A 24814-nucleotide genomic window follows, 5' to 3' on the forward strand; every position below is an offset into this window, starting at 1 on the left:
CAAGCTAGCATGCAATAACTGGCAAAAAATCAAAATAATGCTCAAACCAGCAACGGTGCCCACTTAACGCAAAGAAAAATTTCAAAATTTGAACTCTTGTGCTTAAGTACCTGGTTTTACAACAGCAAATATATCTAATATGTTACAGATTAAAGGCAATGATTTTCCCAGTGACATGACACACACATTAAAAAAAAACAAATCTGTTATTGCTGTGGGATTGAAAGTATAATTCCTGGCGTACTGTCACAGAAAACTGGAGTGCCATAGGTATGTTCAGGGTGTAGGCACCCAGAGTGATAATGGTATTAGGAGTGGAAATAATGACAACGCGGGTATGTTACAGTTAATAAAACAGATTGGAAATGGTGTATTATGTAACACACTTTGACTGCACCTCTTGACTTTTGTTTAGTTGTGCACTTGTGTGAATTTATTTTTCAATAATGAGCAAATCAAAGAAAGGGGGGAGCAAGTGAAGGTGAGAATAAAAGACATCGGAGAAGCATATGTCAAAATAAATGCCATTTGAATGACTTTAATAAGCATATAATAGAAAAAAAACAGTCTTCACAGAACAAAAGAGAAAAGACAAGAAACCATTTCTTTTTTTTTGGATAACACCACAATATTCCAAATCGGAACAGGTAATGGAAAGGCATTGTCAAAACCCATAAGCTGTCTGCTTATGATCCCTTCAGAATTTATGGGAGCAATTTTTTTTGTGTGAGTACTTAATGAGGTTGCTTCAAAATCACTACAGTCCTTTTTTTTTCTTTCTCTCTCACTCCCTCTTCCCGTCCCCCGGCAAACAAATTTTTAAAAAGGTAAATACGCACAAAACGCAGTCGCGCCGTCCCAGTTTAACTTAACAAAATGTGTTAACTTAACAGATTGCATTTTTTAAAAAAAAACTCAGTTGGATCAGACGCTGTTTGCACCCGCTCGGCAGTTTACAAAGAGAGAGTCTTCATTTTGGTCATCTTAACAGTGCTTCTTATTTTACACTGAACATCCCCCCCCCCTTGCATGACAGAGGCAAAAATAAGAGAGAGAATGCATACTATCTAGAATCAAAAAGTGTACATTTTAAAGCATCACTTTGGTGTAAAAAAGACTTTAGCTGACCAGCTTAGCTAATGAAGCCTTCGTACACTGTCAGTAATAAAAAATAAGTTTCAATTTCAGATGTTTTTTTTTAAACTTTAAAACATTCTCACTACAGTGACTGTATAGTTTAATAGCAAGCATTGGACTTACAACACACAGAACCGAAACTTGACGTTTCTTTTTCTCTCTCTCCCGATTGGCAGGGATTTAGGAAATTTACCGCATTTATAAAACAAATGCAGTTTCCTACTGTGTGATAACAGTTTACAATTGGGAGTATCCAAAAAAAAACTAGTTTTTAAAAAAAAAAGTGTCGTAGTCTTAAAATCTGTTAAACTCTGAAGCAATCACCGCCCATGTACAGAGCGCCAGGTAAAATTAACACATTAATGGCACCAAAATAAAAACACAGATTGTTGCTAATATAAGTTGAGATCTGTCCGTTTTCTTAAAAAAAAACTGCGGCAAAAAAAAACCAAAATAAAAATCGAGGAAAAGAAAGATGCGTTGAAAGTTACAATGTCGGTTTCTGGTAAATGCGGAAAATTGCCCTCAACTTTCCCTCTCCCTCCCTCCCGGAACAAAAAAAAAGGTTTACTTTTTATATATTTAAAAAAAAACACAGCCTGCTGAAATGATTCAGTGCATATGGACACAGTTCTTGTTGCATTTATATACAAGCTGTTTTATATTCGCCAGCTGAAAAACCGAGGATTGCACGAAACAATTGTAGAAAGTTCAACTATTCTTGCGGTAACTTGTGTTCAAATCAGACAGATTAGAAACCAACGCCATGCCCCCAATGGAAAGTAAACCGGTACAAAATAGAAGTGACCGTACATGTCCAGCATGCAGGATTAATTATTTTTGTTGTTTTTTTTTAAAATGCAGGTTTTCTGTTTCTCTACATATAACCAACAGGCAAAATACATGGATGGGGAAGGGGATGGGGGGGGGGGGGTAAATGTTTGCAGATAATTATCTCTCTGGTTCTTTCTCTAAACAATTCTCAAAAGCAGGCAATGTGGATGGGGAGGGTGTTTATAGATGGAGATGGCAGGCGCTTGTGGGGAGAGTGGTGGTGGGTTTGGGGGGGGGGGGGCAACTCACATGAAGAAATCTGGAGACGGTGGGTTGTCGCTGGTCGAGCCAGCTTCTCTGAAGCCAGTGCTGGCGAGTTTCTCGCACTTGAGTTTGTACGCGTCTCGTTCCCGCATCAGCCTCGCCACCTCCTGCTTGAGCTGCTCGACCTGCTGGATGAGTTGGGTCTTCTCGTTCTCCAGCAGGTGCTTTTGCTGCACCCGCTTGTACCTGCACGACTGAGCGTAGCCCCGGTTCTTCAGGGTCCGCCGCTTCTGCTTGAGGCGAATCACGTCGTCCTTGGAGAAGCCGCGGAGGTGCCGGTTCAGCTCCCGCACCGACATGCTGACCAGCTGCTCGTCCGAGAAGCGGTCCTCGGCGTGCAGGCTCGGGTGGTGGTGGTGGTGATGATGCTGGTGGTGGCTGGGGGAGCTCTGGATCTGCTGGGAAGCCGAGGAGGTGGAGGAGGTGGAGGAGCTGCTGGAGGAGGCAGGCGAGCTGTGCTGGTGTTGTTGTTGGTGGTGATGATGATGGTGATGACCTCCAGGGTTGCCCAGCTCCTCGGCGCTCACCCCGGGGTACTGCTGCTGCTGCTGCTGCTGCTGCTGTGGTTGTTGCTGCTGGTGATGGTGGTGGTGGTGGTGATGGTGGCCCCTGAACCCCTCGAAGCCCCCCTGCAGCTGCTGCACGGCGTGGGCGCTGCCGATCAGCGCCTCCACCGCGTCCTCCGGGGTGAAGTTGAGCGCCTCCGGGTTCAGCTGTTGGTAGTTGCTGGTCATCCAGTACAGGTCTTCCAGGTGGGTCTTCTGCTCGGTGGGGCTGAAGCTGGGGGAGGAGGGCACCGAGCTGCAAGGGGTGCTGATAGGGGTGGAGGACACCGAGCCGGTGGGCTGGAGCCGGTTGCAGTGCCTCCCGGAGCGGTCAGTTCCCAGGGGTTCCTTCTTCACGTCGAATTTCATCAGGTCGAAATCATTGACATACTCCATGGCAAGCGGGCTGGTGGGCAACTCTGCATTAATCGCCAACTCTGTAGTCATTGCTTTGAGTCTCTTCTCTGATGTCCCCTGACACTTTCTTAAAAGTCCCTCTTCTTCCTCTGTAATTCTTGGTGTTTGCAGTCCCTCTTCCTTGTTTTTGTAATTCTTGGTCTTGCCTTGTCTCTGTGTGGATAAAGTCCCCTTCTTCGCCTTCTCTCTCTCTTCCCCCCTCTGTTTGACTTTCCAGGGTCCTTTTGCAGAGACTTCTCTCGGTTAAGTCAAACTTCTTTGGATGGCACAGTGCATGGAAGGAGAGAGAGAGAACCAGAGAGAGAGGGGAGGGGAAGACTCCCTTGCCTTGCCTTCCTCGTCACAACGCAGCGATCACTCTCAAAACTGCCCGGAGCTCACATGAAGAAATCAGCCGGCGCCGCTCTTGAAGCCAGACAGGGAAAATAAAACGAACATTAAGAACAAAATAATTAAAAAAATTGTTTTAAAAAAAAGCACAAGGGGGTTTGGGGAAAGAGGCAGAAAGTGCCCCCCGGGGGTTGTTGCCCCTCGCACAATGCTGCAGAGCCCCGGTGTAAGTTCTCTCTGTGTCCCCTCCAGATGAAGCAAGAAAGACAGAAAGCTGCCTGCTTGCAAAAGGCAGGAGCTTTTACACTGCTCGTCTCAGCTTTGCCTCTCTGCAAAAAGGGGAGGGGGGAAGGCAGGGGGGAAATAAATTAAAATAAAAATCTCCCACAGCCAATCTGCCGCTGATCAGCCAGCTTTTAGCACAGATTGCAAATCTCCTTTTTTTTACAGTATATACCCCCCACACACACGTCACCCCCCCAGGAGGCGGGGCTCAGGCCAACCCCCCCGCCAATCAGCGCCTCCACACCGAGGAATTAGCATAATAGGATAGAAACAAGGGAAGTGGAGTTTGACAATTAGAACCAATCAGCTGACAATCAGCTGGGCTGCCCAGTGCTGCCAATCCAGCCTTGCTCAGCCCAAAGACAGTGACACACAGAGAGAGGGAGAGGGAAAGGCTTACAGAGATACAGCGACACTGACACACACACACACACACACACAGAGGGAAAGGCTGACAGAGATACAGAGACACTGACAGAGAGAGAGGGAAAGACTTACAGAGATACAGAGACACTGACAGAGAGAGAGAGAGGGAAAGGCTTACAGAGATACAGAGACACTGACAGAGAGAGAGAGAGAGGGAAAGGCTTACAGAGATACAGAGACACTGACACACACAGAGAGAGGGAAAGACTTACAGAGATACAGAGACACTGACAGAGACACTGACACAGAGAGGGGGGGGAGGCTTACAGAGATACAGAGACACTGACAGAGACACTGACACACAGAGAGAGGGGGGAAGGCTTACAGAGACACAGACACACAGACAGAGAGGGGGAAAGGCTTACAGAGATACAGAGGCACAGACAGAGACACTGACAGACACACTTAGAGAACCGCTTATAGAGACACAGGGACACTAAGAGAACCGCTTACAGATACAGAGACATTTACAGAGGCACTTACAGAGACACTGAGAGAACCGCTTACAGAGACACATACATACAGAGACACTTACAGAGGCACTTAGAGAAACGCTTACAGAGACAGACAGAGATACTTACACAGACACCGAAACACTTAGAGAAACACTTACAGAGACACAGAGACAGACAGACACGATTAGAGAAACGCTTAAAGAGACGCAGAGACATACAGAGACACTTACACAGATACCGAGACACTTAGAGAAACGCTTACAGAGACACAGCCAATTACACTGACACAGGCACAGAGAGAAATGGTTACAGGGCCACAGAGACATACAGAGTCACTTACAGAGACACAGAGGGAAACGCTTACAGAGACAAAGACACTTATACAAACTCAGAGATAAACGCTTACAGAGACACTGACAGACACAGAGACACAAAGACATTAAGTTACACTTTCAGAGACACTGGGAAACACTTACAGAGACAGAGAAACGCTTACAGAGACGGACAGAGACATGGAGAGAAACGCTTACAGAGACACAGATACTTACAGAGATAGACACAGACATAGAGAGACACTTACAGAGACACAGTCAGAGATATACAGAAACGCTTACAGAGATACAGAGACACTTAAAAATGTTTGTCCCTCCCAACCCATTTCTCTCCAGCTCAGCCCAAGGCATATATATACAAGGACATATACAAGAGACATATACAGGATTTCCTCTCCCCAGCTCATATACACAGGTTCCCCTCCCCCATAGTATCCATAGCTTCTATTCCAGTGCAGAAAGAGGCCATGCAGCCCATCGAATCTCTCCAAAAGAGCATCCCACCCAAGCTCTTCCCTCTGCCCTATCCCCATAACCCTGTGCATTTACCATGGCTAATCCACCTAACCTGCACATCTTGGGTCACAAAGGGTCAATTTGGCATTGCCATTCCACCTGACCTGCACATCTGTGGATCTGTGGACTGTGGGAGGAAACTGGAGCACCCAGAGGAAATCCAGGCAGACACCAGGAGTAGGTGCTGAGAAAGGCTATCCGTATAGAGCATCACCTCCCTTCAGCTGTTTTCCCCATCCCATACAGAGAGCCCCTTCCTCAGCCCATATACAGAGCCCCCTCCCTCAGCCATACAGAGAGCCCCTTTCCTCAGCTCATATACAGAGTCCCCTTCCCCAGCCCATATACAGAGCCCCGTCTCAGCCAATAAACAGAGCCCTCTCCCCAGCCCATATACAGAGCCCCCTCCCCAGCAAATAGAAAGAGCCCCCTCCCTGAACCCATATACAGAGCTCTCTCCCCAGCAAATAGAAAGAGCCCCCTCCCTGAACCCATATACAGAGCCCTCTCCCCAGCCCATATACAGAGCCCCCTCCCTCAGCCCATATACAGAGCCCCCCTCAGCCCATATATAGAGCCCCCTCCCCAGCCCATATACAGAGCCCCCTCCCTCAGCCCATATACAGAGCCCCCCTCAGCCCATATATAGAGCCCCCTCCCCAGCCCATATACAGAGCCCCCTCCCTCAGCCCATATATAGAGCCCCCTCCCCAGCCCATATACAGAGCCCCCTCCCCAGCCCATATACAGAGCCCCCTCCCTCAGCCCATATACAGAGCCCCCCCTCAGCCCATATATAGAGCCCCCTCCTTCAACCCATATACAGAGCCCCTCTCCCCAGCCCATATACAGAGCCCCCTCCCTCAGCCCATATACAGAGCCCCCCTCTCAGCCCATGTACAGAGCCCCCTCCTTCAGCCCATATACAGAGCCCCCCTCTCAGCCCATATACAGAGCCCCCTCCCCAGCCCATATACAGAGCCCTCTCCCCAGCCCAGATATAGAGCCCCCTCCCCAGCCCATATACAGAGCCCCCTCCCCAGCCCATATACAGAGCCCCCTCCCCCAGCCCATATACAGAGCCTCCTCCTCAGCCCATATAAAGCCCCCCTCCCCTCCCCTCCTGCCCAGAGCCTCCCACTCCAGCCTATATAGAGGCTTCTCCCACCCACCCCAGCCCATGTATAGAGCCCCCTCACCCCTCCCCCAGCCGGTACACAGAGGCACCTCTCCATTTACCCCCTCGCAGCCAATGCACTCAGGTTCTCTCCACCCAGTTTCCTCCGCAACCCATTTGCAAAGGTTTAAGTCCCACAGCCTCCACTACCGCCCCCCCCCCCCCCCCTCCTCATTTGCAAAGGCCACAGTCGCTCCCAGTCCACTTACAGGGTCTTCTCCCTTCCCTAACCGCCACCACTCTCCCAGGTACACATTAAGCAACTCTTCCGACAGTCAATTAAATTCCTCACTCAACAATTCTCCCTCTCCCTTCTCCACCTCTGCTGCATTCTTGTGACAGAATGTGCACCTCTCTGTCTTGCTGATCTCTCTCTATCTGCTCCTATCTTTCTCCAACTCTGCTATCGTTCTATCTCGAGTCTCGTGTGTTCCTCATTTTATCTTGTTCCCCCTGTTTGATCTTTTAGTCGCTGACTTTCACTCTATCTCTACCTGTCTCCATCTCCAATATTATGTTATCTCTCTCTCTCTTCTCTCTCTGCTTCTCCTCTTTATTGGCCTTCTCTAACACCCTCCTTCCTCCCATTCTTCCTCGCCCTGTCATTCTCCAACACCTCACTTTCTCTTTTATTTTTAAAAAAAAAATTCTCAGTCCCGCCTTCCTTTTATTCTCTCTCTCTCTCCCCCGACACACACCCTCTTGCTAACATTAAACCAGGCATGGCATTCAGAGTTTACCCCATCCACAATCCTCTCTCTTATTTTTTTTTGGAGGGGAGGGGTGTGGAATTAGTGCAAAGTTTGAGTTCTGACACAGACGTTTGAATCCGGGACAGCCGGGACCAGTGACAGCGTGGAGATTAAAAATGAGCCAGGCCGCTATCCTCACGACCTTGCTGTACAGCAGCCAAGAGCAGTGTTTGCTCAGTAAGAGACGGGGGGAGGGAGGGGAGAGGCTGGGGGAGGTGGTAGGGTGCGTTCAAAAGTTGTTCAAATCAAAGGTCGAAACCAGCGCATTTCTGGTTAGGCAAAACACAAGGACCTGTAATAATTCCAAATGAATATCTAAAACTCATAATCAAATTCATGTTATCCTCCTCGCGTTGGCATGCAAGTTAATGTGAACCACTTTACGCCATTCTTAAAATATACTTTACAATTTAGCTCGGAAGAAAATCGTTACGCTGTAGATCGATACTCTTTTTTATCCATCGTTAACAGATTATTCCTCCCCCCCCCCCTCCTCCCCCCGAGGATACTGGCAGTAAAATATAGACCCTCCCCCACCATTTGTGTAATATTTACTGCAAATTAAAGTACTCAAAAAATATATATAATCCAAAGGCTGATTGGCCCCTGGTACAAATGCAGCATACTTTGCTGGGACTCTACATGGATTAGTCTGACTGGCGCTGGGATGTTACACTCACTCACTCAGGGAAAGCTCTACAAAGTGCGACCCCGTGTGTTCAGATCACAACACAGGGGATGAGGACGGGAGCAGGAAAACGCCAGAGTATCAGTCAGCGACACGAACCCGTTATCGTTTCCAGCACAGCCCCGCAGATATTTCAGTATCAGTACAGACAAGGGAGCCGGTTTAAGGAACAAAGGCAACAACGGTTCCAAAGGGGGCAGGGAACCGCCGTACCTTTTCGCTTTGTTAAAAACAAAATGGCATTAAGTTCAGACCTGGTGTATTACCGAATGTCATTTTAAACACTGACGGATACGGCGACGGGAAACAGTTGTTTACATCCAGCACGTTACCTAATGTCCAGAAGTATTCAACACTCCAGCATCTCGTTAAACCTCTGGGTAACGGATTCCTTACAGCAAATGTGCCCCATAGTTATCTGCGTTAACTCATTCCAAATAGTTACAGGTTGCCTATAAACCACCTCCAATTACTTTTTTTGCGCCAACTATTTATATGTCACATTTAAAGATACGGTGTGCAACAATTTGCACAAACGAGATTTAGATTGTCCGGTCAGCAATATTTACAGGAACCGCTACAGCCAGATTTCTCCACATTTAATCTGGTTAGAGCCCTGTTCTCTGATATATAATATCGAAATCAGTTTTTTATTCCCGCAATGCTAGCTGTATCCTTGATCCGGACTCCCTTCCAGATCCCAATTTATTACAGACAGTCGTGTATCTCTTTAACCTGTTCTGTGTGTGTGTGTGTGTTTTAAAAGCAAATAAGGATGTAATTATAACACTGTCTCTGATGAATGTGTACAGCGTTTTGCAACATCCTTGTGCACCGCCTTGGTCCTTTGAAAAGCCCGGCCGTCTCCATCGCTTTTCTCGGGAAGGAATAGCGGGACATTTCTTGGAGAGAGGGAAAACCTTTCTCACTCCGCGGTGAGTCCCTGGTAAGATGCCCCACAACAAATCGCCTCTTAACCCGGAGGGACACGGGAAAAGCCAGAACATCTAACTCAACCATGACAAAAAAAAAGTTTCAAAGGCTAGACTCGCAGTTAGAAAAGATGGAATGGTTTTGGTTGAAGTGTGTGTATATTAATATCAATCAGAGCCAATTAAAAAATAGACCCAATTCAATTAATTATTTACTCACTGCATCTCAGCACTGAACAATCGAAGTTTAAATCGAGATGTCCAATCCCTAAAACAAATAATTATCTATCATGGGCAGAAGCACAGCCAGTTTTAATATTTAAATTTATTTCTAAAACGTGGGTCATAATTTTGAACAAAATAATTTCTATTCTACTTTCCTAGGCGATCGTTTTAGCTAAAAAAAATATAATCGCTAACTTCAGCCGATTTAAGATGGGGTGTTTAAAAAATATAAGAAGTAAATGCAGTTTTTACTGAAAACCAGTGAGTTTCACTCATAACACGGGCTGGGTGCAAACGGGGCGCCAGCCTAACAAAGGGACAGGGACGGAGACTATAGACTTTACCGCAGAAAATTCCTGTCTGCCTGAGACGGAACAGTGATGTTAGCACTAATGTAAGAATCTGAACTTTAAAATAATGATTGCTCCAGTAACAAAAACTCATGGTACAAACTCTTGGCGGGCGAATTTAGAAAACTAATCAATTGGCGATTTTTGCAAGCCACTTTCATACAAGCTGCAATCGAATAGAAAGAGAGAGGGGGAAGAGATATTAAATAATGTCTCTGTGTAGATCCCCACAATAGTACCTTGTTCATAGAGGGTTGAAGGAGAATCCGTTAGATTTCTCCCTCTGGAAAATTAGTTTGACTGGTGCTTGGTCAACATTCTCCAGGCCCTCCCCGTTCTACAGGGGAGACACCGGAAAGCCCAGGGACATTCCTTCCTCTCGAGGTTTAGGTGCCCGGGTCTGTATATTCCAGGTTGCAGAGGGACAGAGTTGAGATCGATTTCATCACGCGGGATTCAGGAATGGACCGCCTCTGCCTGCTATCGGGTTGTCACGATTTAAATACCTAAATGAATGTATAGGCCGGTAAATATGTTTCCACACATACATCACGCTCAAAGACAGGGGCGATTATACGCGTGTCTAAAGGACATGAATTAGAAGGGCGCGCTCTCTATAGGAGTGAAAGAGAGTAGAGGGTGAGTAGAAGCAGTAGAGAGAAAGAGAGAGAGAGAATGAACATTTCACCCCTTGGCTGGCTAATGAACTTCGAAACGAACAGGGTTAAGGGGATTAGACAGAAGCATAGAGATTGGGGCAAAGGCTTTCGTGATCTGTGAGGACAGAAAAAGGGAAGGGTTTATACACATCTGTAGACGGATTTAGATCATACTGAATTAGGTTAATATCGGGTTATTCAAATACAGGACGCACGAAGCTGTTTTGCGAGGAACCCCATCCTTCAGATACAGAGCCGTACCATTTGCTTACAAGCCGTTACAAATGAACTAGCTCCTCTGAGCGAAATAGAGATCACCTGCAGTTATAATCGAGATTGTTATGAGGCTCCCATTTCCACCCCCAGGCTCTGGTGCTGCTTGGGGGGAGAGAAGGGGGGGGGGTGCTCTGGGAGGGAGCCTTGGGAATAGAGCCCCCCTCCTACCCACCACCCCCCCCCCCCACCCCCACATCCACCCCCGCACCCTGTGCTTGGTCCTCCTGAACTCTCTATCCACAAGTGGATCAGTGAACAGCCACGTCTGTCATAGACACACACAGTTTTTAAAAAAAAACACACAACACACACACACACACAGCAACGCGTACACACAAAAATCACACACAAGCTGACAACGCCGGAGATATATGGACAAAGCAGACGCGCTTATTCGTCGCATGCATACACTGAACAACGAAAAAAAAACCAAAGCAGCAGATGATACAGTCTTATCCCCAATGCACACACACACACACACACACACTCACTGAGGCCAACGCATCACCAACTCTGAAAGACAGATAGGAACACAAACATCAAACAAGAAAAATAAAACACGATACCCAACCACAACACATATGCTCGCTCCCACATGTGTGTGTGTGTGTGTGTGTGTTGGTGGGGGGGGGGGGGGGGGAGAGGAGGAGCCGACCCTCCCACATCTGTCATAAGTGTACCGCTTCACCTTCGACCCGATATTTACAGCCACCGTCAGGGCTGTTTGCAAAGAGTTCTGAGAACGGGCAGAAGGCACACGTGAAAACCAACTTCTTTTCTCCCTTAAAGGAGACTTTTGCTTTGTGCAACTCGAACAGAACAGGACAGGGGGGTTTTGCGGGGGGGGGGGGATCGGCTGATTATTTACCCCACTAAATGTCGAATTTCAGCAGAGCTACTAGTCACAGACAGTGGCAGGCTTCTGGACCCAGCCTGAGTTTTGGATTAACATTGACAAAGAACAGGGGATCTCTCCTTAATCCCGAATACACATTAACCCTTGGAAACGCCGCGTTGCCAAACTCTCTCACACACACACACACGTTTCTCCTTGTCACACAACCTACACACAATCTTACACACTTCGAGTGATGGCAAATACACATGGAAAATACTTCATTATTTTAAAGAGCCTTTGGAGTGAGCGGGGAATACAGTAAAATGCAGACACACCAATGTAAAACGCTGCTATTGTGACCTGCCCGTTTGCACACACACACACACACACACACACTTTGGACAAGTTTTAGTTACCGGTTTGGTAATAAGGTATATATAACACGAAGCCAGTCCAAGCTGGACTACACAATGTTGGCATTTAGTACAAGAAACGGGAACGGGCATAACATAGAGAGAGAGAGGGGGGGAATGGGTAAATGAAAGAAGAAATGGGGACAAAGCCAGAGGGTAAATGGATAATTGAAAGGGGGGGAGTGGGGGGAGAAAGAGCGTGCGGGGGAAAGAGTAAGCAAAGGGGCGAGAAATGCACTATTTAGATTTATTGTGTTGCAAACATTTTCCGGGGATAAGATCTGTTCAATAATTCATCGCATTTTTATGCAGGCAAGTTGCCTTGCAGGAGTAGGACTGTCGACGCTTAGCGAGAGGCAATCGCTACATGGATGTTCACAACCCCGGGTTCCTGCAAAGATGAGGCTTTGAGGGTGGGATAATTTAACACTGACCCATGGAACACGGTCGGAGAAATAGCCTAAAAGAGTGGATTTCACCACCGACAATTTAACAGGTTTTAAAATCCAGCGTCCTGTGGTACAGATGACTGTTTAATAGTTAATTTCCCACACATCACTCCCTGCTGTGTTAAAGCTGTAATTATCTTCATTTTCAATTAATGCGGCCCAACATTCACTGCAATAAAGCCAATTCAATTGTAAATTTATTTTAAAATAAAATAGATGGGAGACAATATTTTTTTTGGAACTCCTTTGCACATGTACCCGGGCTGTGCTAAGCAGTTGGGACTTAAATGTCTGATATTGTTTATTCCCGCTCTGAATCTCACTCTCTAAATGATGACTAAATCAGAACCGTCATTTCTGCCCAATGCAATCGGGCTGATTGCTTCCTCCAGTTTCTGTTTCGTGGTGTTAAAAGAGACTGGGGGCTCGGCACCCACTTTTGCAGCCCCAACCCCTCTCTCTCTCTCTCTGTCCTGACATGTGCCCAGGGTTTCAAATTTCCGCCACAAAAACAACACAGATGTCAAAAATTGACTCTGGTTGTAAGGTGCATTTTAGCACACCGGCTAAAGGGGGCCGCCTTGAGTCAGTTCACTCACCAACGAGGGTGGGGCAAATTTGGTGCATCGGGCAGTCAGTGCCAAATGTGCGAGGGGCTTTTTGTGCTCTGTCACGGCAGGTATGATGTTGGCCTGTTAGTGTAAGAGGGTTTGTGTTTGATAGGAATCTATCTAACAGCAGTTAGATAGGAATCTCTTGTCTCTCAGTCCCAAGGCACAGTCTCTCTCTCTCTCCCCTAACGCCGGCTTAGGGAGCCGGGTGTGCAAGGGTTGGGGGTTTGGGGGCATGGGAAAAAGAGAGAGGGGGGGGGGGGGAGATTTTCCTGGGAATTGCAAACTTGTCTCCAATGGAAATCCGATTGAAACACACGCGTGGGAATGGACAAACAGCTAAAGGCCATTCATCCCAACAGGGGGGACAGAATCAAACATCCAACTCACCATCCCCCCCCCCCAACCCCCCACCCCCAGCGCATTGGCAACAAGCAGCATCCACACCGGACATAAAAATAACAGTGGGGTTATTAGAAATGGGTCAAATTTCTCATTTCAGGAGGACTCCTGTTTCTCTAGTTAACGAAATTGCATCTTCTCCAAGTCGCGCTGGTGAGAGTGTCCGCGAATTGCGCTCTTTCTATTAGTCGGTCGTTAATTTACGCCGGTTTTAAAACTAAAACAGGCGATTTTCCTGAGTGGGGTGGGTTTTACTTCTCTCACTGGAGCGCTGCCTTGCAGACCCCATTCTCAAACTCCCCGCGATTTCAGCCTCACTCCTTTACATTCCGAAATTAATCCCATCGAATAACGCAGACAGCAATCTCCCAGAGTGAAATCCCACCAACAGGTCACCCGATGCAGGAAAGCAGGGGCATTGAAGAGGAGGTTGCAGGAGTCGCTTGCAGTGTTTGAACGCACGCTGTGGGTAATTAGGCAAAAGGTGAACCCCCAATCGCTGCAATTGCTAATTCAAGCGGATGAAATCAAGGGACGGTGTGAATCACTGAAAAATCACAGACATTTGGCATGGGTGAAAACCACCAGCGGACCACACACTGACACACAGCCACCGTGTGGCTGCTCTGCCAGGATACCTGATCACGCACTCAACTTGTCATTAAACTTCAATGTAAGAAGGCGGAAAGTGGAGCTTTCTTGTCATACTTCCTAATCAGCAACAATACAGCGCCACTAAATCATCCTTTCTGATGTCAGCTGGAACTTTTATCTGTGACCACCGCGACTCCCTTTTTAGATAAATGCATTTTGCCTCCATCGTGTCAATATCCAGACCTCCACCCCCCCCCCCCCCCCACCCCCCGCGTTCTTATCTTTTGACAACACATTCCCTTTTACACTAACAGGCCAAGTGAGATCGCATTCAGAACAGGGGCGGCATCAGCAGAATATCCACTCTTCACTCACCTCACCAGGTGGCAACTCAATCACAAATCATAGGATAGAATCCCTACAATGCAGAAAGAGACCGTTCGGCCCATCGAGTCTGCCCCACCAAACCCCACATATTTACCCTAGCTAGTCCCCCTGACACTGAGGGGCAATTTATCATGGCCAATCCACCTAACCCACACATCTTTGACTATGGGAGGAAACCGAAGCACCCAGAGGAAACCCACGCAGATACGGGGAGAATGTGCAAACTCCACACAGACAGAGACCCAAGCTGGGAATTGAACCCGGGTCCCTGGCGTTGTGAGGCAGCGGTGCTAACCACTGTGCCACCGTGCCACCCCCCTGCAGGGTCTTCACATCTACATACAACACTGCTTCCACTCAATGTTTAGCCATTGTCAAATCCAGAGTCTCAGAAAGCTCCTTCCTTCCTGCCTCAACACTCCCTGCCTCCATCCCTTCCTTCCTTCTTTACTTCCTCCTTCCTTTCCTCTTCCCTTCCTCCCTTCCATCCTCCTTTCTTTCCTCTTCCCTCCCTCCCTCCTTCCATCCCTCCTCCCTCCCTCCCTCTCCCTTACTTCCTGCATCCCTCCCTCCCTCCTTTGCTTCCTTCCTTCTTCCCGCCCTCCCTCCCTCTTTCCCTCCCTCCTTTCTTCTCTCCTTCCTCCTTCCTTCTTCCTCCTTCCCTCCCTCCCCCTTCCTTCCTTCCTTCCTTCCTTCCGTTCCTGCTCAAAGACACATCAGTCCCAAGACAGGTGTCCACGCTCTTCATGTATCTGTCACCTGCGTGCTAATTCCTGACTGGGAACTCCCAGGTTCACAGCCCTGTTGTGGGACCTCTGCTGTGTGTGATATATATAAATGATTTGGAGGAAGATGTAGCTGGTGTGATCAGTAAGTTTGCGGACGACACAAAGATTGCTGGAGTTGCGGATAGTGATGAACATTGTCAGAGAATACAGCAGGATATAGATAGGCTGGAACATTGGGCGGAGAAATGGCAGATGGAATTTAATCCAGATAAATGCGAAGTGATGCATTTCGATAGATCTAATGTAAGGGGGAGCTATACAATAAATGGCAGAACCATCAGGAGTATATACACACAGAGGAACCTGGGTGTACAAGTCCACAGATCCTTAAAGGTGGCAGCACAGGTGGAGAGGGTGGTGAAGAAGGCATTTGGCGTGCTTGCCTTTATTGGACAGGGCATAGAATATAAAAGTTGGCATATGATGTTGCGGCTGTATAGAACGTTGGTTAGGCCACATTTGGAATACTGCATCCAGTTCTGGTCACCACACGACGAGAAGGACGTGGAGGCTTTGGAGAGAGTGCAGAAAAGGTTTACCAGGATGTTGCCTGGTATGGAGCGTCTCAGCTATGAGGAGAGATTGGGTAAACTGGGGATGTTCTCCCTGGAAAGATGGAGGATGAGGGGTGACCTAATAGAGGTGTATAAAATTATGAAGGGCATAGATAGGGTGAACAGTGGGAAGCTTTTTCCTAGGTCGGAGGTGACGAACACAAGGGGTCACAGGTTCAAGGTGAGGGGGGGCAAGGTTCAACACAGATGTCAGGGGGACGTATTTTACACAGAGGGTGGTGGGGGCCTGGAATGCACTCCCAAGCAAGGTGATTGAGGCGGACACGCTGGGATCGTTTAAGACTTATCTAGATAGCCGCATGAACAGACTGGGAATAGAGGGATACAAACGAATGGTCTAGTTGGGCACATGAGCGGCGCAGGCTTGGAGGGCCAAAGGGTCTGTTCCTGTGCTGTATTGTTCTTTGTTCTGTTCCCATCACCAATTCTCCAAAGAATCCCTACAGTGCAGAAAGAGGTCACTCGGCCCATCGAGCCTGGCCCTATTCCCGTAACCCCACATATTTACCCTGCTAATCCCCTGACACTCGGGTCAATTTAGCACGGTCAAATAACCTAACCCGCACATCTTTGGACTGTGGGGGGAAACCGGAGCGCCCGGAGGAAACCCGCGCAGACGCGGGGAGAACGTACAAACTCCACACAGACAGTGACCCAAGGCCGGAATTGAACCTGGGTCCCTGGCGCTGTGAGGCAGCAGTGCTAACCACTGTGCCACCATCACCACAGGGCTTTGCAAATAGACACTGGGTAGATGCCAGCGTGTGGCTTTGTTTAGTGTGGGATATTGGGGAGCTTCATTGTCCACACAATCTTGATGGGTTGGTAGTTAGATTGCAGTGATGTGTTGAATCGTGATGATTGCGATCACTTTGCAACTGCAGTCTTCATCTGCCTTCACAGCAAGTGAGACACAATCTCCTTTCGCCTGTTCTGCCATTGAGGACTTTTTGAACAGCACTTTGTCTGGCATTTAGCCCTGACTTTGCCAGTACGGTTGTCCACCCCAGGAGCTGGGAGGGCACAATGGCATTGCTCAAGGGATCATAAGAATGTGGAAACCTCTATACCACATCAAGGTGGATCCATTCAGTGATCCTTGTCATTGCCCTGTATATAGAAGTCATGTCAAAAACCAAAGGTCCTTAGTTCAATCTGCTGATGCTTCTTTTTGAGCTGTTTTAGAACCATAGAAATTAGAATCAGGAGTAGGCCATTCGGCCCTTCGAGCTGACTCCAAGATTCATTTTGATCATGGCTGATCATCGAATTCCATATCCTAATCCCCCCTTCCCCCCATATCCCTTGATCCCATTAGCCCCAAGGGCTATACCTAATTTCTTCTTGAAATCTCACAATGTTTTGGCCTCAATTACTTTCTGTGGTAATGAATTCCACACATTCATCAACCTCTGGGTGAAGAAATGTCTCCTCACCTCAGTCCAAAAAGGTTTCCTCCTTATCCTCAAACTATTACCCCTTAGTTTTGGACTCCCCCACCATTGGGAACATTCATTCTGAATCTACCCAGTCTAACCCTGTTAGAATTTTACAAGTTTCTATGAGATCCCCTCTCACTCTTCTAAACTCTAGTGAATATAATCCTAACCAATCATATAACAGACCTGCCATCCTAGGAATCAGCCTGGTAAACCTTCGCTGTACTCCCTCTATAGAAAGGACATCCTTTCTCAGATAGGACACCAAAACTGCATGCAATACTCCAGGTGTGGCCTCACCAACGCCCTATACAATTGCAGCAAAACATCCCTATCCCTATACTCAGATCCTCTCGCTATGAAGGCCAACATACCATTTGCCTTCTTTACTGCCTGCTGTCCCTGCGCGCCTACTTTCAGCGATTGATGCGTGAGGACAACAAGGTCTCGCTGAGTATCCAATTCTCTCAATTTACACACATCCAAGTAATAATCTGTCTTCCTATTATTGCTACCAAAGTGGGTAAATTGGCAGCTTTTGATACTGGTGGTTTGCTATTGCCTTCCACTCTCAGGGACAGAGTGAGGAGACAGGTTCCGGGTCTACCTCTATAATAAGACAACAGCAAAATACTGTGGCTGCTGCGATTAGCTCTGACAAAGGATCATCCTGACTCGAAACATTGGCTTTATTCTCTCTCCACAGGTGCCGTTAGACCTGCTGAGATTTTCCAGCATTTTCTGTTTGTGTCCAAGTCTACCTCAGTCAGAAGAAGAATTGAAAGTATACTGTTTGCATTACTCTGAATCATGTAGCCATGTAGCTAACTGACCTAGCCAGCTCCCCATACTGCAAGTACAATATGGCATTTTATATGTCAGTCCTGACTTGGTGTGTAACACTCTGCTCTCAGAAAGTCATGGGTTCAAATCCTACTCTCAAGATTTGAGCACAAAGGTTGGAATGGTGTTCCAGTGCAGTGTTGCTGCACTTTGGAAGGTGCTGGCTTTCAGATGAATCATTAAATGGGGTGGCACGGTGGCACAGTGGTTAGCACTGCTGCTTCACTGCGCCAGTGACCTGGGTTCGATTCTTGGCATGGGACACTGTGTGGAGTCTGTACATTGTCTACGTGGGTTTCTTCCAGGTGCTCTGATTTCCTCCCACAGCCCAAAAGATGGTCCCCGGATGGGTAGGGGGCTTTAGTTCAGTCGGGCAGCATGGTCGGTGCAGGCTTGGAGGGCTGAAGGGCCTGTTCCTGTACTGTAATTTTCTTTGTTCTTTGTTCTTTTTTGATATGCTGGTTAGGTGCATTGGCCATGCTAAATTCTCCCTCAGCGTACCCGAACAGGCACCAGAGTGTGGCGACTCGGGGATTTTCACAGTAACTTCATTGCATTGTTAATGTAAGCCTACTTGTGACACTAATAAATAAACTTTAAACACTTTCCCTCCTTGGTAGATGTAAAAGCACTTGTTTGAAGTGTTCATGTTATGGCCATTACGCGACTGTTAAGTCAATTATAACATTAAGTTCAAAGATAAGCAGGTGATGGGTATCGATTGAAAAATTGTCTTAAAGCAAGGGACTGTCCACTGCTATGCTTCAGGACTTCCGCGACTGGTGAGCTTTGTGGGGTCTGCAGTATATCATCACCACCGGGGAATGACATTTCAATTTAAATAGTCAAGTTTCCTTTTGATGTTTTGTTTTGGTTACATTGCCCCATCAGGGGCTGTTACCCCATGTCATTTTTGTTTGATTTATTGATCTGTTTCTTTTAAGAGTATAAAAAGGGACTGTTGGAACATGGGTTGGCTGTCGTTAAGAGAGGCAGAGATCTGTCATGCTGCATCCCGTGGATAAACCTACCACCAAGGAAAAGATCTGTGCATTATTTCATGCTTCACCATCTGGCTTGAAACAATTTGTGATGTGGAGATGCCAGTGTTGGACTGGGGTAAACACAGTAAGAAGTTTAACAACACCAGGTTAAAGTCCAACAGGTTTATTTGGTAGTTCCCACTCACCTGAAGAAGGGGCTTAAGTCTCCGAAAGCTTGTATGTGGCTTTTGCTACCAAATAAACCTGTTGGACTTTAACCTGGTGTTGTTAAACTTCTTATTGAATCAATTTAACATGAAGAAGAGCACGCTTGTCCTGCCAATATACAACACCAACCAATATTACTTCATAACAGGTTATCTGGGCATTATCAAATTGCTATTCATGAGGCCTTGCTCTGTGCCAAACTGGCTCCCACCTTTCCTATGTTACAACAGTGACTATGGCTTTTGAATATATTTCATTGACTTTATTACACTTTGTTCTATCCTAAGCCATGAAAAGCATGATGCATAATGAGTCTAACACCTGTCGACACTGCAAAATCCTGGAACTCCCTTCCTAACAGCACTGCGGGTGTACCTACACCACAGGCTCTGCAGGGGTTGAAGAAGGCTGCTCACCACCACCTTCTCAAGAGCAACCAGGGATGGGCGATAAATACCGGTCTAGCCTGGATGCCCACCTCCCACAAAATGAATTAAAAAACACAGCACTTCATTCATCTTGCAAATTCACAGTGAGTATTGTGCAGGCACTGTCCTTTGTTACAAGGCATTCATGTAGCGGCGCATAAAGTTCAGTGGAGCAGAAAGAGAAGTAGACACGTTACAGATATGATTTACAATCTATTCATAAGCATGTACAAAATAGGCATTTAAAGTAAAATATTTTAAGTGTTGCACTGGAATCTGTACTTAGTGGAACGGGATCTCGATCCTCAAGCCATCGATTTTAATTTCGTCGACATGATGCTCAGGTAAAAGGAAATATCAGTAGAAAATGGCGGACTACACAGTGGACCCATCAGCTTCTTAATTCCTGAGCAGTTTCACAATGAATACAATTGTAGAGCCTCGAGGAGCTAAGTTTAACCTGGGTCACCAGCTTCTTGGGCTCGAAACAATTGTATAGATGCCCACCTTTGCCAGGCTGTTCCCTTCCCCAAGGGCACCGCTGGCTTGGATGATATTCAGGTGTCCCAGGTAGCTGCTTTAAACAGGAGTTGTTATTTTTAAAGGGAAGAGCTATCACTCTTGTCGTATGAGAGAGTTTGGCATAGCAAGGGTTAATGTGGGACTGGAGAACAGCACCACCCATGGCATGATGTAGAGAAAGAGACACATGGCCGTAGACAAGAAACAGAGTGGTATGGAGTGAATAAAGGAGAAGTCCGCATGAGGTTAGTTCATAGTCCGGGCTATACTTTGTACACGTGTGCATATACACGTACATGGGCGGCACAGTAGCACAGTGGTTAGCACTGCTGCCTCACAACACCAGGGATCCGAGTTCAATTCCCAGCTTGGGTCACTGTACGGAGTTTACACGTTTTTCTGCGTAGGTTTCCTCCGGGTGCTCCAGTCCAAAAGATGTGCTGGTTAGATGCATTGACCATGCTAAATTCTCCCTCAGTGTACCCGAACAGGTGCCAGAGTGTTGCGATTAGGGGATTTTCACAGTAACTTCATTGCAGTGTTATGTAAGCCTACTTGTGACACTAATAAATAAACTTTATAGTTATGTGTTACCAATAAACACGACTGTTCAATCTTACATGCCTCTGAACCTTAGGAGATAGTGGGCGGCACCTCCAGCCCCTCCCACCGGTGGGATCTTTAGGTCCTGTTAAGATCGACTCACCACTGTGGGTTCCCCGGCAGTGAAGTGGGCAAGCCACTAATAGGCTGTAGACTTCAGTGGGACTGGACAATCACACCAAAGGAAATGTCTCACTGCATCCACCATGGGAAAGTCCCTGCCGGTGGTGGTGGTATTGGGAGGGGTGGTATAAAACCCAGCCAGAATTGTATGGAGAAACTTGAGTCAGAGTCAAGGTTAGCTTTGAGTTTGAGCTTTACTCTGTACATATGTAAATAATTATACATGACAAATAAATTCGACTGCTCAACCTTATAAGCCTCTGAAACTATTAGTGCGACTCACTGAACAAACACTTGCAACAATTCTAATCTTACATTATGCTGAAAACACTCTGGAAAGGTGATCACTAGGAAATTAAGAAGTGGAAATAATGAAAGTGGGATTAAGAAATGGAGCATATTAGGGATGTATTAAGTGATTGTTAAAATCTGTATTTGTTTAATTGAGTTGGAAAGAAACAAGCGTAGCTATTTTCTCAAGCGCAAATACATTTGGAAAGTGTAATATATTTAGACCTGTTGGTAGTTTTCAAGCTAATCTTTCAGAATAATAGTGATTTCAGCTGCTCTGCTATGAGGATATGTGATTGGCACACACTGTAATATTGGGAACATCATGGGAGGCCCATACAGTTCAGCAGAGTTGAAAATAGAGTTAACATTTTGACTCCAATATGAGTCTTCTTCAGAGTCTTCATCAATATGAAACTGTGTTGCATCAGCGTGGAAGGAAGGACAGTTTTCATTGTACCAGTTGCCTCAATTCTCTGAAATGTGGGATATGATTGACTTTGCACTCATAGCAGTTTGGACTCATGAACATGATGCTTCATTTCAATGACTTCACTTCCTCCATAGAAAGCATTCTTTCTGGTTGTATCACAGCTTGGCACGGCTTCTGCTCTGCCCAAGAGCACAAGGAACTACAAAAGGTCGTGAATGTAGCCCAATCCATCACGCAAACCAGCCTCCCATCCATTGACTCTGTCTACACTTCCCGCTGCCTCGGCAAAGCAGCCAGCATAATTAAGGACCCCACGCACGCCGGACATTCTCTCTTCCACCTTCTTCCTTCGGGAAAAAGATACAAAAGTCTGAGGTCACGTACCAACCAAATCAAGAACAGCTTCTTCCCTGCTGCTGTCAGACTTTTGAATGGACTTACCTCGCATTAAGATTATCTTTCTTGACACCCTAGCTATGACTGTAACACTACATTCTGCACTCTCTCGTTTCCTTCTCTATGAACGGTATGTTTTGTCGGCATAGCGCGCAAGTAACAATACTTTTCACTGTATGTTAATACATGTTTACATCAAAATCTACATCCTTATGTGAAATAATGGGTGGGATTTTCTGGCCGCACGCGCCCCAGGACCCGAACTTTCCAGCCGATCTCAACCGACTTTTAAATGGTCCGCCGCATTTTCAGTCTCGCCTGTTACGATTCCTGTGGGGGGGTGAGACGAGAGAATTTGGGCTGATGGGTGTGATTTTCCCACCTCACTCGTCGCTGGGATTTTCTGGTCCTGCTGAAAGTCTTTTGGCTGGGCCGCTGGGCCACTGAATCTCCAACAGAGGGACTTGCTGCAACCAGGGTGGCATGGCGGCACAAAGGTTAGCACTGCTGCCTCCCAGTGCCAGGGACCCCAGGTTCAAATCCGGCCTTGGCTCACTGTCTGTGTGGAGTTTGCACTTTCTGCTCGTGTCTGCGTGGGTCCCTGCTGCTGTGAGGCAGCAAGTGCTGACCACTGTGACACCGTGCCGCCCATCTCCACGGATGCTGTCTGGGCTGCTGAGTATTTGTTGTATTTTTCTGTTTTTTTGTGACAGTTTCTTATTGCCTTCTGCCTCGACAAGTCTGTCCTAATTATGTTTAATCTGGTGTATTTCTCTCTTCTCTTTTTCCTGATCTTTAAAACAGTTTGTACTGATTTTAACTTTTGAATTTCACTGGATACTCTTTCTGCAACACTTCTGCTATTAAACTCTACAAAGAATGCGGCAGTTAAAAGTAAAGTTTATTTATTAGTGTCACAAGTAGGCTTACATTAACACTGCAATGAAGTTACTGTGAAAATCACCTAGTTGTCACACTCCGGCACCTGTTCAGGTACACCAAGGGAGAAAGTAGCATGGCCAATTCATCTAATCTGCACATCTTTAAAGGTTAAAGTCCAACAGGTTTATTTGATAGCAAAAGCGTGTGGGAGGAAACCCACGCAGACACAGGGAGGACGTGAAAACTCCACATACATAGTGACTGAAGCCAAGAATTGAACCCGGGACCTTGGCATCGTGAGGCAGCAGTGTTAACCACTGTGCTGCCCTAAATGTTTTGGGCTCGTATGGGATTTGAACCCGGGATCTCTTGCATTCTAAGGGAATCCCCTAAGCGAGAATCATACCCTTCGGCCAACAAGCCAACAGCCATTCTACCTGTTGCTTTGTTACCTCTGAACCTCGGAACACCGCTCGACAATCACCAGGCAAGACTGTTCTCTTCCTGTTGGGGAGCACTTCAGCGGTCACGGGCATTCGGCCTCTGATCTTCGCGTAAGCGTTCTCCAAGGCGGCCTTCACAACACACGACAGCGCCGAGTCGCTGAGCAGAGACTGATAGCCAAGTTCCGCACACATGAGGACGGCCTAAACCGGGATCTTGGGTTCATGTCACACCATCTGTAACCCCCACAGCTTGCCTGGACTTGCAGAATCTCACTGGCTGTCCTGCCTGGAGACATTACACATCTTTTTAACCTGTGCTTAATGCTCTCTCCACTCACATTGTTTGTACCTTTAAGACTTGATTATCTGTAAAGACTGCATTCCAATCATTATTCTGTAAATTGATTTGGTGTCTCTGTATGCCCTGTTTGCGAGCAGATCTCCACTCCACCTGACGAAGGGGCAGCGCTCCGAAAGCTAGTGGCATTTGCTACCAAATAAACCTGTTGGATTTTAACCTGGTGTTGTTAAACTTCTTGCTTTGTTACCTGGCAGTGTATCCTGTTCTCTTCCCAGACTGAAAACACTTTGAATATTCATTTTGAGATAACAAGTTAGCAGTGACCTCTTCCTGTACCAGTAACTCATCACTTCTTTCATCAAAGTCTTGTTTCTTCTGATGCACCAATGTCAGTAAGATGCTTTTTGTGTTACAGCAAGAAATGTTTGATATTCTTGTCTGCTTTGCTCTTTGAACATTTTTAAATCTCTCAGTTTTTCCTGATTCCAGTCAGATGGGGCTTTATTTACTTATTTTTGAGTAATATCAACAGCTTCCATATTTGCCTTTGTCTGTCCCCTAGCTTTCCAGATCAGTTTAACCCAATCATGTTCAGAACTGAGCCCAGTGATCTCTTTGTCTACAGCTGAATTCTCAGGTTGAATCCTGACAGGTGTGATCAGCTCCTGCGCTGTTTCAGAATAAGAAGTCTAACAACACCAGGTTAAAGTCCAACAGGTTTATTTGGTAGCAAAAGCCACTCGCTTTCGGAACAGGCTGTTCCTTCGTCAAGTGGGTGGGAACAGCCTGTTCCGAAAGCTAGTGGCTTTTGCTACCAAACAAACCTGTTGGACTTTAACCTGGTGTTGTTAGACTTCTTACTGTGTCCAACGCCGGCATCTCCACATCATGACTGTTTCAGAACAGACAGGACCTGTTAATTTAGTGTTAACTGCAATTAATCATTTCGGGTCATTCCGTGGTCTCAATTCCTTCTGGGGCAGAACTTTGATTCATCGAAATCATAGAAACCCTACATTGCAGAAGGAGGCCATTCAGCCCATCGAGTCTGCACTGACAACAATCCCACCCAGGCCCTATCCCCATAATCCAACATATTTACCCTGCTAATCTCTCTCTAACCTGCGCATCCTGGGACACTAAGGGACAATTTAGCATGGCTAATGCATCGAACCCGCACATATTTGGACTGTGGGAGGAAACCGGAGCACCCAGAGGAAACCCACGCAGCCGTGGGGA

At 46.8% G+C, this 24814-nt stretch overlaps 1 protein-coding gene and 1 long non-coding RNA gene across 2 annotated transcripts; one reads left to right on the forward strand and one right to left on the reverse strand.

Moving 5' to 3' along the window:
• Positions 1 to 512: 512 nt before the first annotated feature.
• On the reverse strand, positions 513 to 11195 carry mafba (MAF bZIP transcription factor Ba). Its single transcript, XM_078236784.1, has 2 exons — positions 11092 to 11195; positions 513 to 3602 (listed from the first exon to the last, which is right to left on the reverse strand). Exon 2 carries the CDS (start codon positions 3225 to 3227, stop codon positions 2217 to 2219), a length of 1011 nt encoding a protein of 336 aa, XP_078092910.1. The 5' UTR covers positions 3228 to 3602; positions 11092 to 11195; the 3' UTR covers positions 513 to 2216.
• Positions 9925 to 23119, forward strand: LOC144508607 (uncharacterized). The gene is made up of 3 exons (XR_013500307.1): positions 9925 to 10304; positions 19438 to 19682; positions 21712 to 23119. It is a non-coding gene; the product is annotated as an uncharacterized LOC144508607 (long non-coding RNA).
• Positions 23120 to 24814: the final 1695 nt, after the last annotated feature.

Source organism: Mustelus asterias, chromosome 20 (assembly GCF_964213995.1).
Source record: "Mustelus asterias chromosome 20, sMusAst1.hap1.1, whole genome shotgun sequence".
Lineage (NCBI taxonomy): Eukaryota > Metazoa > Chordata > Chondrichthyes > Carcharhiniformes > Triakidae > Mustelus > Mustelus asterias.